At 43.1% G+C, this 11,387-nt stretch overlaps 4 protein-coding genes across 4 annotated transcripts in view; 2 read left to right on the top strand and 2 right to left on the bottom strand.

Annotated features, from left to right (window-relative positions):
* Positions 1-4,133, top strand: part of LOC105521978 (pre-rRNA-processing protein TSR1 homolog) — a 12,770-nt gene extending 8,637 nt beyond the window's left edge. Inside the window, exons 11-14 of the mRNA XM_011956361.1 lie at positions 2,300-2,416; positions 2,892-3,032; positions 3,143-3,217; positions 3,347-4,133. Coding sequence (XP_011811751.1) covers positions 2,300-2,416; positions 2,892-3,032; positions 3,143-3,217; positions 3,347-3,525 — 512 coding nt within the window. The 3' untranslated portion in view covers positions 3,526-4,133. The remainder of the gene's footprint in view (positions 1-2,299; positions 2,417-2,891; positions 3,033-3,142; positions 3,218-3,346) is intronic.
* LOC105521780 (serine racemase) lies at positions 2,456-6,373 on the bottom strand. The gene is made up of 4 exons (XM_011956094.1): positions 6,044-6,373; positions 5,834-5,908; positions 4,369-4,578; positions 2,456-4,059 (listed from the first exon to the last, which is right to left on the bottom strand). The coding sequence occupies exons 1-4, from the start codon at positions 6,173-6,175 to the stop codon at positions 3,844-3,846; spliced, it is 633 nt and encodes a 210-aa protein (XP_011811484.1). The 5' UTR covers positions 6,176-6,373; the 3' UTR covers positions 2,456-3,843.
* A 1,542-nt stretch (positions 6,374-7,915) lies between these two features.
* On the top strand, positions 7,916-10,257 carry LOC105521970 (pre-rRNA-processing protein TSR1 homolog). Its single transcript, XM_011956351.1, has 5 exons — positions 7,916-7,934; positions 8,424-8,540; positions 9,016-9,156; positions 9,267-9,341; positions 9,471-10,257. The coding sequence occupies exons 1-5, from the start codon at positions 7,916-7,918 to the stop codon at positions 9,647-9,649; spliced, it is 531 nt and encodes a 176-aa protein (XP_011811741.1). The 3' UTR covers positions 9,650-10,257.
* Positions 8,580-11,387, bottom strand: part of SRR (serine racemase) — a 9,520-nt gene continuing 6,712 nt past the window's right edge. Inside the window, exons 3-4 of the mRNA XM_011956340.1 lie at positions 10,493-10,702; positions 8,580-10,183 (exon numbers count right to left, since the gene is read on the bottom strand). Coding sequence (XP_011811730.1) covers positions 9,968-10,183; positions 10,493-10,702 — 426 coding nt within the window. The 3' untranslated portion in view covers positions 8,580-9,967. The remainder of the gene's footprint in view (positions 10,184-10,492; positions 10,703-11,387) is intronic.

The following is an 11,387-nucleotide window of genomic DNA, read 5'->3' as shown; positions in this document are numbered from 1 at the left end:
AGACGGAGTCTCACTCTGATGCCCAACTGGAGTGCCATGGTGCCATCCACACTCACTGCAACCTCTGCCTTCCAGGTTCAAGCAATTTTCCTGCCTCAGCTTCCCGAGTAGCTGAGATTACAGGCGCCTGCCACCATGCCTGGCTAATTTGTTTATTTTTAGTAGAGACAGGGTTTCATCATGCTGGCCAGGCTGGTCTTGACCTTAGGCGATGCTTCTGCCTTGGCCTTCCAAAGTGCTGGGATTACAGGCGTGAGCCACTGCGCCTGGCCAATCATTTTTTTATTGTTTCAAAATGGTTTTGATTTTTTTTTTAGGATGAAATAACTATTTTCATATTTTAGACAGTTGGGAAAATAAGGACTAATGTAGAAGTACAATTACCTTATATTAGAGAAAATTCACTTTTATTTTATACATTTTCATCTGGATCTCTTTTTTTTTTTTTAACAGAATTTGGATTGTAATTGTAAATATGGTGTTAAACATTGCATTTATCACTTAATTGATTTTGATCAATTTTCCATAAGATTAGTTAATGAGACTTTTAATGCTTTATTGTCATTTGGATATATTCCAGTGTATGTGATGTACTGATATTTATTTGAGCTTCTACGGGTGAGGACTTAGGCTATTTCTAATGTTTTGCTCTAAATTAGATCTGTGTGCATAAAACTTTATTTACTTCTTTGCTTATTTCGTAAAGGCAGATCCTTAGAACTGGAACTAAATCAAAGTCTTAGTTCCAGAGACTGAGGCAGGAGGATCACTTGAGGTCAGGAGTGTGAGACCCCTGTCTCTACAATTTTTTTTTTTCCCCGATACAGAGTCCAGCTCTGTCACCCAGGCTGGAGTGCGGTAGCATGATCTCAGCTCACTGCAGCCTCCATCTCCCAGGTTCAAATGATTCTGGCGCCTCAATCTCCCAAGTAGCTCAGACCACAGGTGTCTGCCACCATGCCCAGCTAATTTTTGTACTTTTAGTAGAGATGGGGTTTCACCACGTTGGCCAGTCTGGTCTCAAACTCTTGACCTCAGGTGATCTGCACACGTGCCTTGGCCTCCCAAAGTGCTGGGATTTTTAGGGATGAGCCACCATGCCTGGCCTCTACAAAAAAAAATTTCATTTTTGGGGAGATGGAGTTTTGCTCTTGTTGCCCAGGCTGGAGTGCAGTGGCAGGATCTCGGCTCACTGCAACCTCTGCCTACTAGGTTCAAGGGATTCTCCTGTCTCAGCCTCCCAAGTAGCTGGGATTACAGGCGTGTACCACCATGCCCAGCTAATTTTTGTATCATTAGTAGAGATAGGGTTTCACCATCTTGGCCAGGCTGGTCTGGAACTCCTGACCTCAGGTGATCCACCTGCATCGGCCTCCTAAAGTGCTGGGATTACAGGCGTGAGCTACTGTGCTCTGCCAAAAATTTTTTAATAAATTAGCCAGGTGTGGTGGCATGTGCTTTGCTACTTGGGAGGCTGAGGCAAGAGGGATTGCCTGAGCCAGTGAGCCCAGGAGTTTGAGGCTCCAGTGAGCTGTGTTCACACCACTGCCCTTTAAATATTTTACTGAAAGCTACATTGAAGGTAGAACATCAAATACAGTCTAGGCTCCAAGATTCTGACTCCAGATAAAAAAGTTACTGATCGGGCACCTGCAATTCCAGCTATTCGGGAGCCCGAGGCAGGAGAATCGCTTGAACCTGGGAGATGGAGGTTGTAGTGAGCAAAGATGGTGCCATTGCACTCCAGCGTGGGCAACTAGAGCAAGACAGCATCTCAAAATAAATAAATAAATAAATAAATAAAAAGTTGCTGATACAGCCTGGCACTGTGGCTCATGCCTGTAATCCCAGCACTTTGGGAGATTGAGGTGGGTGGATCCCGAGGTCAGGAGTTCGAGACCAGCCTGGCCAACATGGTGAAACCCTGTCTCTACTAACAATACAAAAATTAGCCGGGAGTGGTGGCGGGTGCCTATAATCCCAGCTACTCAGGAGGCTGAGGCAGGAGAGTTGCTTGTTCCTGGGAGGTGGAGGTTGCATTCAGCTGAGATCACGCCATTGTACTCCAGCCTGGGTGACAAGAACAATACTCAAACTCAAAAAAAAAAAAAGTTACTGATGGGACTAGACTGTATCTTTTAGGTGTATTGAGGCAGAGAAAATTTTTGAGAACTGGTGGATTAGAGAAGTAGAAGCTGCCGTAGGTTTAAGAGTTGCACTAATACAGCTTTTCATAGGCCTCTGTTGCCTCTGGTTTCTCAAAATGGTTTTGGTTTTCATATTTTAACCCTTGTGGCAGCGGACAAACATAAATTGCAGAGATTCCTGACTGCTGACATGGCCCTGGTGGTGACAGTCTATGCACCAATCACTTTTCCTCCTGCATCTGTGCTGCTTTTCAAGCAGAAAAGCAATGGTAAGTTGAGCCACAGAGATGAACAGACCCTGCAGGCCCTTAATAGGATGAACACTGTTCTCTTCTGTATTAAGATTTGGGAGCCAAACGGTATGGAGAAGGTAATGATGGTTTTCAAAATACAGTAAGTCTTCGCTTAACGTTGTTAATAGAACAATGAAAACTGCAACTTTTAAGTGAAACAGTGTATAGCCAGTCTTCAAATAACTGCCTTTTGTTCAACATCCTTTCCTTGTAACAACTGATGAGAAAAAATATGGTTTTGTTATACATCATTTCTCTTAAAGTACAAGTTTTCAAGAACCTATTGACAAGGTTAAGTGTGGACTTAACAGTTTACCCATCTTAGCCTCAGACTGGGCTAGGGCAGGGATGGCAAACCAGGCTCTTAAATGGGTCTTTAGATGGACTGGGGCAATAAATGAAGACCTTGGCCTGTAAATTCCTAAATAGCTTCTTTGCTTTTGTGCTTTAGGAATGCACAGCCTCATTGCTACAGGCCACCTTATGTCAGTAGATCCAGACAGAATGGTCATCAAGAGAGTTGTTTTGAGCGGTCATCCTTTCAAAATTTTTACTAAGATGGCAGTAGTACGTTACATGTTCTTCAACAGAGGTAGGTATGAAGGAGAAGGATGGGATCTGATTGCCTTTGTGGTATGAAGGTTGGGTTTACATTTTGTAGGTAAATCTTTCATCTAGGTGTTTTATGTGTTTGATTCTAAGAGGATGTGCTGTGGTTTAAACCAGTGGAACTGAGAACAAAGTGGGGCCGGAGAGGACATATCAAGGAGCCTTTAGGTAAGGAAACATGGAATTTGGGACCATGTCTACATTTCTGCAGTGTTGCTAAATGACTATTGGGTTGGAAGTCATTGCTTTAAAATTTTCTACTTTTAATTTGACTGACTTGTTCTGTTTTCTTTCTAGGTACCCATGGCCACATGAAATGCAGCTTTGATGGGAAGCTAAAATCTCAAGACACAGTACTGATGAACCTCTATAAACGAGTTTTCCCCAAATGGACTTATGATCCATATGTACCAGAACCAGTACCCTGGGTGAAAAGTGAGAGTTCTTCAATAGTGCCTCAAGAGGGCGTGGAGTAATGGATTCAAAGAGATTCCTTCTTACTGGTGCTAGCCAGTAGTCAGGGATGGGAGGCACAAGTTGTGATTGGGCAAAGTTTATTTTCTATGTCAGCCTGTCAGTCTGCTGCCCCATTCTGCAAGACTTTTTTTTAGCCTTGACAAGATGTCTCAGTTAAGTATGAAAGTTTCTCTACTACTTAGTCCAAAAAAACTATTAAATCTTAATGAAATAGCCACTCTCCATTAAGAATCTGATAACTAAGAGTTGACTGACTAGGAAACAAAATGTCTTCAGTATCTAAAGACACTGAATCCCACCATTTCCTCTTCTGTAAATTAAACAGAAACAGACTGATAAGCTGGCCTTTCAGCCTGCTTCACCCAAGTTATGGAGGAGGTTAAGTCTACATTTCCACCACTAAGCACAATACAAATGTTCTTTACTTCTGGGGAAACAGTTTGAAAATGTTGAGACAGCACAGCAGCCACTCCAACACCAGCTGTAGGTTCAATGAGTAGTTTCATCCTCTCCCACACCAGCTGGGTTGCACGCTGTTGATATGGAAGGGAGTAGGAATTAGTGAAAGGGGAGTCTAGTTGGTTTACTTATAAAGGTCAGGTGAGAATATATGTCCAGTTTGAATTTTCTTATCACTGTATATACATGCTTCCCAAAGCTTTTCTTTAATTCTAACTCTGCTTCTGTCCAGAGGGTTGTCATTAGTACATCTAGGGTACCCTTCCATGTCATGAAGTTACCTAGTCAAGTTCCCATGGGTCACTTGCTACTCCTAACAGAAGGTTCTTCTGCTTAAGAAGTTATACCATGCTTTGTTATTTCTTTTCCTGTTGGAGTCTTACCTTAATTTCATCCTCTGTAACAGTGAAGATATCATCCACAAGGTCCCTGATAATAGGCCAGGTGTTCAAGCCAATGCTGGATTTGACACCATCTGCTATGGTTTCTGGAGGATAAAGATTGGGCATCAGTTCCCCCTTCAGCTTGGACTGGTAGCAGTCATCTGCATTCAAGGGTTCAGCAGCATATACTTTCACACTAGGTTTCAGAGCCTGGGAAGAGGAATATTAAGACATCTTACAACAAACCACAACATTGCCTGTATGTCTAAAAGAAAATAAGGGCAGGGTGTGGTGGCTTATGCCTGTAATCCCAACACTTTGGGAGCCCAAGGCAGGTAGATCAGCTGAGGTCAGGAGTTTGAGACCAGCCTGGCCAACATGGTGAAATGCAGTGTCAACTAAAAATACAAAAATTAGCCAGGCATGGTGGTGGGCACCTATAATCCCAGCTACTCGAGAGGCTGAGGTAGGAGAATTGCTTGAACTCAGGAGGCTTAGGTTGCAGTGAGCTGAGATCACACCACTACACTCCAGCCTGGGCAACAGAGCTAGACTGTCTCAAAAAAAAAAAGAAAAAATAGGAACAGTAAGTAATACATTTCTGCCCAAGAGCCTTCCCTTTCATGGATGTAATGAAAATATTTTCAAGCACTTTATAAATAAATTATATGTCTGATACTAGCCTTCCATTGCCTGGATCACATCTGATTCTCCTGGTAATTTGAGAAAAGGGTAGCCTCTTGGTATGGATAGTAGCTTGATGACATGGAATTCAGGGAAAAGACTGATGGTGTCACTTATGGTAACTGCTTTTGTGCTGTAAAATTGTCATGGATTAAGAAGAGAGTTGGCCGGGTGCAGTGGCTCACACCTGTAATCCTAGCACGTTGGGAGGCCAGAATAAGAGGATTGCTTGAGCCCAGGAGTTCAAGACCAACCTGGCCAACATAGCAAGACCCCATCTCTTAAAAAAAATAAAAATACTAAAAATAATAAATAGGCCAGGCGCAGTGGCTCATGCCTGTAATCCCAGCACTTTCGGAGGCCAAGGCAGGCAGATCACGAGGTCAGGAGTTCAAGACCAGCCTTACCAACGTGAAACCCCATCTCTACTGCAAAAAAAAAATACGAAAAAATTAGCGGGGTGTGGTGGCGTGTGCCTGTAATCCTAGCTACTCAGGAGGCTGAGAGGAGAATTGCTTGAGCCCGGGAGGTGAAGGTTGCAGTGAGCCAGGATCACATCACTGCACTCCAGCCTGGGTGACAGAGCAAGAGTCTGTCTTGAAAAAAAAAAAATAATAGTAAATAGAGTAGTGAGGCAGAGACGGGCCTTCATCTCAAGTCCCAAAGGAATAGGGGGAAGAAATGGTAATGTGTACAGAATTTTGAGCATGTGTATACAAATCATTTATGATGTAAAATAAATCCTCTGCTTGAAGTAGGGAATCTTCCAGAAGTTGCTCACCTTAATTGTAATTGCTATTCCAGCAACCATTCCTCCTCCACCTACAGGTACCACCAGTGCATCCACCAAAGGAACCTTTAGTGAGAAGAATATAAACTGTAAGTAGGCCTATTAGTAAGCAATTTTATATTTAATGTGTACATATAAAATAATTGAATATAGCCCAACAGCTTTACCAGTAGCTAAACAGGAAGAACTCGGCTATTTTACCTGGTTCAGCACTTCCAGGGCAATTGTCCCTTGTCCAGCTATCACTGCAGGCTCCTGGTTGGGATGTACCATGATGCCTTCTGTTTCTTCTATAACTCTTTTTGCAACATTTTCTCTGGACTGAAAGTACATTAATTTAGTTTAATTGATTTGTATTTAATAGAGTCCCCAACAAGTACCATTTGGTCATTCAACATTTTATTGACCATCTACTTTTTTCAGACTTTGTTCAGGTACTAGAGATATATATGTTAAGAAACAAAATATCTCTGCCCTCAAGGGGGTTATATTATATGGTAGAGATGGGTGAAGTAAATATATGGTATGTCTAAGTGCAATGGAGTAAAATGAAGGAATTTATTTCATATAGGGTAGCCAAGAAGAGCCTCTAGTAAAGTGACATTTTAAAAGATCTGAACAAGTGCTGTGGATGTCTAGAATATTCCAGGGAGGGGGTAATAGTGCAAAGATTACAAAGTAGGAGTGCTTGGCCTTTCTGAGGAACAGCTGTAAAGGTTAGTATGGCTGGCACAGAGAGGGCAAGAGAATAGAAGATGAGGTCAAGGCTGGGTGCAGTGGCTCATGCCTATAATCCCAGCACTCTGGGAGGCCAAGGTGGGCGAATCACTTCAGGTCAGGAGTTCAAGACCAGCCTTGCCAACACGGTGAAACCCTGTCTCTACTAAAAATACAAAAATTAGCCAGGTGGGGTGGCACATGCCTGTAATCCCAGCTACTCTGGTGGCTGAGGCATGAGAATCTCTTAAACCCAGGAAGCAGAGGCTGCTGTGAGCTGAGATCGAACTACCGCACTCCAGCCTGGGTTGGACAGAGCAAGACCCTGTCTCAATAAAAGAAGATGAGGGGCTGGGTGCAGTGGCTTACGCCTGTAATCCCAGCACTTTGGGAGGCCAAGGCAGGTGGAACATGAGGTCAGGAATTCGAGGCCAGCCTGGCCAATATGGTGAAACCCTGTCTCTACTAAAGAATCAAAAATTAGCTGGGCGTGGTGACACGCCTGTAGTCTCAGCTACTCGGGAGGCTGAGGCAGAAGAATTGCTTGAACCCAGGAGGTGGAGGTTGCAGCGAGCAGAGATCGTGCCATTGCACCCCAGCCTGGGTGACAGAGGGAGATTCTATCTCGAAAAAAAAAAAAAAAAGATGAGGTCAAAAAGATAGGAATGTTTGAGTTCATCCAGGGCTTAGATGATTGCAAGAACTCTGGTTTCCACTGTGTATGAGATGGGAAACCAACAGAAAATTTTGACTTGAAAAGAGATGAGTTCTGACTTTGTTAAATGGAGAGCTCTGGTTGCTCAAAAAACCCTCTAGTGGGGCAAGGGTGGATGCAGTGAGACCAGTTTGGCTACTGAATTGAATATAGGTGACAGTGGATGTTGGTTTGGATCAGGGTGGTTAACGGCAGACACAGAAGCAGCTGGAAGCAGACTGAGCTTTGGATGTGGGGTGTGAGAGGGTTCTCAGAGATGATTCCTGGCTGTGTGCAGTGGGTCATGCCTGTGAGCCTAGCATTTTGGGAGGGCAAGGTGGGAGGATTGCTTGAACCCAGGGGTTTGAGACCAGCCTGGGCACCCGTGAGACCCTGTCTACAAAAAATAAAGGAATTAGGTGTGGTGGCATGCACCTGTAGTCCTAGCTACTCAACAGGCGGAGGCAGGAGGATCCCACAACATGGGAAGACTCCATCTCTAACAAAAAAAAAATTTTTTTCAGAAACACAAAGATGACTCCAACTTTTTTTGTTTGAGTAACTAGAAGAATAAAAATTGCCATTTACTAAGATGAGAAAGCCTGGAAGGGAAGAAATACAGGGAAGTAAGATCAGGAGTTTGGTTTTAAATGTAGTTTGAGATGCCTTTTAAGACATCAAGTGGGGACTGGGCGCGGTGGCTGAAGCCTGTAATCCCAGCACTTTGGGAGGCCGAGACGGGCGAATCACAAGGTCAGGAGATCGAGACCATCCTGACTAACACGGTGAAACCCTGTCTCTACTAAAAATACAAAAAATTAGTCCGGGAGTGGTGGCGGGTGCCTATAATCCCAGCTACTCAGGAGGCTGAGGCAGGAGAGTTGCTTGTTCCTGGGAGGTGGAGGTTGCATTCAGCTGAGATCACGCCATTGTACTCCAGCCTGGGTGACAAGAACAATACTCAAACTCAAAAAAAAAAAAAGTTACTGATGGGACTAGACTGTATCTTTTAGGTGTATTGAGGCAGAGAAAATTTTTGAGAACTGGTGGATTAGAGAAGTAGAAGCTGCCGTAGGTTTAAGAGTTGCACTAATACAGCTTTTCATAGGCCTCTGTTGCCTCTGGTTTCTCAAAATGGTTTTGGTTTTCATATTTTAACCCTTGTGGCAGCGGACAAACATAAATTGCAGAGATTCCTGACTGCTGACATGGCCCTGGTGGTGACAGTCTATGCACCAATCACTTTTCCTCCTGCATCTGTGCTGCTTTTCAAGCAGAAAAGCAATGGTAAGTTGAGCCACAGAGATGAACAGACCCTGCAGGCCCTTAATAGGATGAACACTGTTCTCTTCTGTATTAAGATTTGGGAGCCAAACGGTATGGAGAAGGTAATGATGGTTTTCAAAATACAGTAAGTCTTCGCTTAACGTTGTTAATAGAACAATGAAAACTGCAACTTTTAAGTGAAACAGTGTATAGCCAGTCTTCAAATAACTGCCTTTTGTTCAACATCCTTTCCTTGTAACAACTGATGAGAAAAAATATGGTTTTGTTATACATCATTTCTCTTAAAGTACAAGTTTTCAAGAACCTATTGACAAGGTTAAGTGTGGACTTAACAGTTTACCCATCTTAGCCTCAGACTGGGCTAGGGCAGGGATGGCAAACCAGGCTCTTAAATGGGTCTTTAGATGGACTGGGGCAATAAATGAAGACCTTGGCCTGTAAATTCCTAAATAGCTTCTTTGCTTTTGTGCTTTAGGAATGCACAGCCTCATTGCTACAGGCCACCTTATGTCAGTAGATCCAGACAGAATGGTCATCAAGAGAGTTGTTTTGAGCGGTCATCCTTTCAAAATTTTTACTAAGATGGCAGTAGTACGTTACATGTTCTTCAACAGAGGTAGGTATGAAGGAGAAGGATGGGATCTGATTGCCTTTGTGGTATGAAGGTTGGGTTTACATTTTGTAGGTAAATCTTTCATCTAGGTGTTTTATGTGTTTGATTCTAAGAGGATGTGCTGTGGTTTAAACCAGTGGAACTGAGAACAAAGTGGGGCCGGAGAGGACATATCAAGGAGCCTTTAGGTAAGGAAACATGGAATTTGGGACCATGTCTACATTTCTGCAGTGTTGCTAAATGACTATTGGGTTGGAAGTCATTGCTTTAAAATTTTCTACTTTTAATTTGACTGACTTGTTCTGTTTTCTTTCTAGGTACCCATGGCCACATGAAATGCAGCTTTGATGGGAAGCTAAAATCTCAAGACACAGTACTGATGAACCTCTATAAACGAGTTTTCCCCAAATGGACTTATGATCCATATGTACCAGAACCAGTACCCTGGGTGAAAAGTGAGAGTTCTTCAATAGTGCCTCAAGAGGGCGTGGAGTAATGGATTCAAAGAGATTCCTTCTTACTGGTGCTAGCCAGTAGTCAGGGATGGGAGGCACAAGTTGTGATTGGGCAAAGTTTATTTTCTATGTCAGCCTGTCAGTCTGCTGCCCCATTCTGCAAGACTTTTTTTTAGCCTTGACAAGATGTCTCAGTTAAGTATGAAAGTTTCTCTACTACTTAGTCCAAAAAAACTATTAAATCTTAATGAAATAGCCACTCTCCATTAAGAATCTGATAACTAAGAGTTGACTGACTAGGAAACAAAATGTCTTCAGTATCTAAAGACACTGAATCCCACCATTTCCTCTTCTGTAAATTAAACAGAAACAGACTGATAAGCTGGCCTTTCAGCCTGCTTCACCCAAGTTATGGAGGAGGTTAAGTCTACATTTCCACCACTAAGCACAATACAAATGTTCTTTACTTCTGGGGAAACAGTTTGAAAATGTTGAGACAGCACAGCAGCCACTCCAACACCAGCTGTAGGTTCAATGAGTAGTTTCATCCTCTCCCACACCAGCTGGGTTGCACGCTGTTGATATGGAAGGGAGTAGGAATTAGTGAAAGGGGAGTCTAGTTGGTTTACTTATAAAGGTCAGGTGAGAATATATGTCCAGTTTGAATTTTCTTATCACTGTATATACATGCTTCCCAAAGCTTTTCTTTAATTCTAACTCTGCTTCTGTCCAGAGGGTTGTCATTAGTACATCTAGGGTACCCTTCCATGTCATGAAGTTACCTAGTCAAGTTCCCATGGGTCACTTGCTACTCCTAACAGAAGGTTCTTCTGCTTAAGAAGTTATACCATGCTTTGTTATTTCTTTTCCTGTTGGAGTCTTACCTTAATTTCATCCTCTGTAACAGTGAAGATATCATCCACAAGGTCCCTGATAATAGGCCAGGTGTTCAAGCCAATGCTGGATTTGACACCATCTGCTATGGTTTCTGGAGGATAAAGATTGGGCATCAGTTCCCCCTTCAGCTTGGACTGGTAGCAGTCATCTGCATTCAAGGGTTCAGCAGCATATACTTTCACACTAGGTTTCAGAGCCTGGGAAGAGGAATATTAAGACATCTTACAACAAACCACAACATTGCCTGTATGTCTAAAAGAAAATAAGGGCAGGGTGTGGTGGCTTACGCCTGTAATCCCAACACTTTGGGAGCCCAAGGCAGGTAGATCAGCTGAGGTCAGGAGTTTGAGACCAGCCTGGCCAACATGGTGAAATGCAGTGTCAACTAAAAATACAAAAATTAGCCAGGCATGGTGGTGGGCACCTATAATCCCAGCTACTCGAGAGGCTGAGGTAGGAGAATTGCTTGAACTCAGGAGGCTTAGGTTGCAGTGAGCTGAGATCACACCACTACACTCCAGCCTGGGCAACAGAGCTAGACTGTCTCAAAAAAAAAAAGAAAAAATAGGAACAGTAAGTAATACATTTCTGCCCAAGAGCCTTCCCTTTCATGGATGTAATGAAAATATTTTCAAGCACTTTATAAATAAATTATATGTCTGATACTAGCCTTCCATTGCCTGGATCACATCTGATTCTCCTGGTAATTTGAGAAAAGGGTAGCCTCTTGGTATGGATAGTAGCTTGATGACATGGAATTCAGGGAAAAGACTGATGGTGTCACTTATGGTAACTGCTTTTGTGCTGTAAAATTGTCATGGATTAAGAAGAGAGTTGGCCGGGTGCAGTGGCTCACACCTGTAATCCTAGCACTTTGGGAGG

Source organism: Colobus angolensis, unplaced genomic scaffold (assembly GCF_000951035.1).
Source record: "Colobus angolensis palliatus isolate OR3802 unplaced genomic scaffold, Cang.pa_1.0 Scaffold110, whole genome shotgun sequence".
Classification (NCBI taxonomy): domain Eukaryota; kingdom Metazoa; phylum Chordata; class Mammalia; order Primates; family Cercopithecidae; genus Colobus; species Colobus angolensis.
The sequence above is the reverse complement of the archived record's forward strand: the minus strand, read 5'-3'. Positions and strand labels throughout refer to the sequence as shown.

Bases quoted from the DNA above. Each gene is read 5' to 3' on its own strand.
- LOC105521970 (XM_011956351.1), top strand. The intron at 8,541-9,015 runs GTAAGTTGAGCC...TTTGTGCTTTAG, and splicing joins TTTCAAGCAGAAAAGCAATG to GAATGCACAGCCTCATTGCT. The intron at 9,157-9,266 runs GTAGGTATGAAG...TTTGATTCTAAG, and splicing joins TTACATGTTCTTCAACAGAG to AGGATGTGCTGTGGTTTAAA.
- LOC105521780 (XM_011956094.1), bottom strand. From the start codon at position 6,175: ATGTACTTTCAGTCCAGAGAAAATGTTGCAAAAAGAGTTATAGAAGAA. The intron at 4,579-5,833 runs GTGAGCAACTTC...TCCTCTTCCCAG, and splicing joins GAATAGCAATTACAATTAAG to GCTCTGAAACCTAGTGTGAA. The intron at 4,060-4,368 runs GTAAGACTCCAA...CCATATCAACAG, and splicing joins TTACAGAGGATGAAATTAAG to CGTGCAACCCAGCTGGTGTG.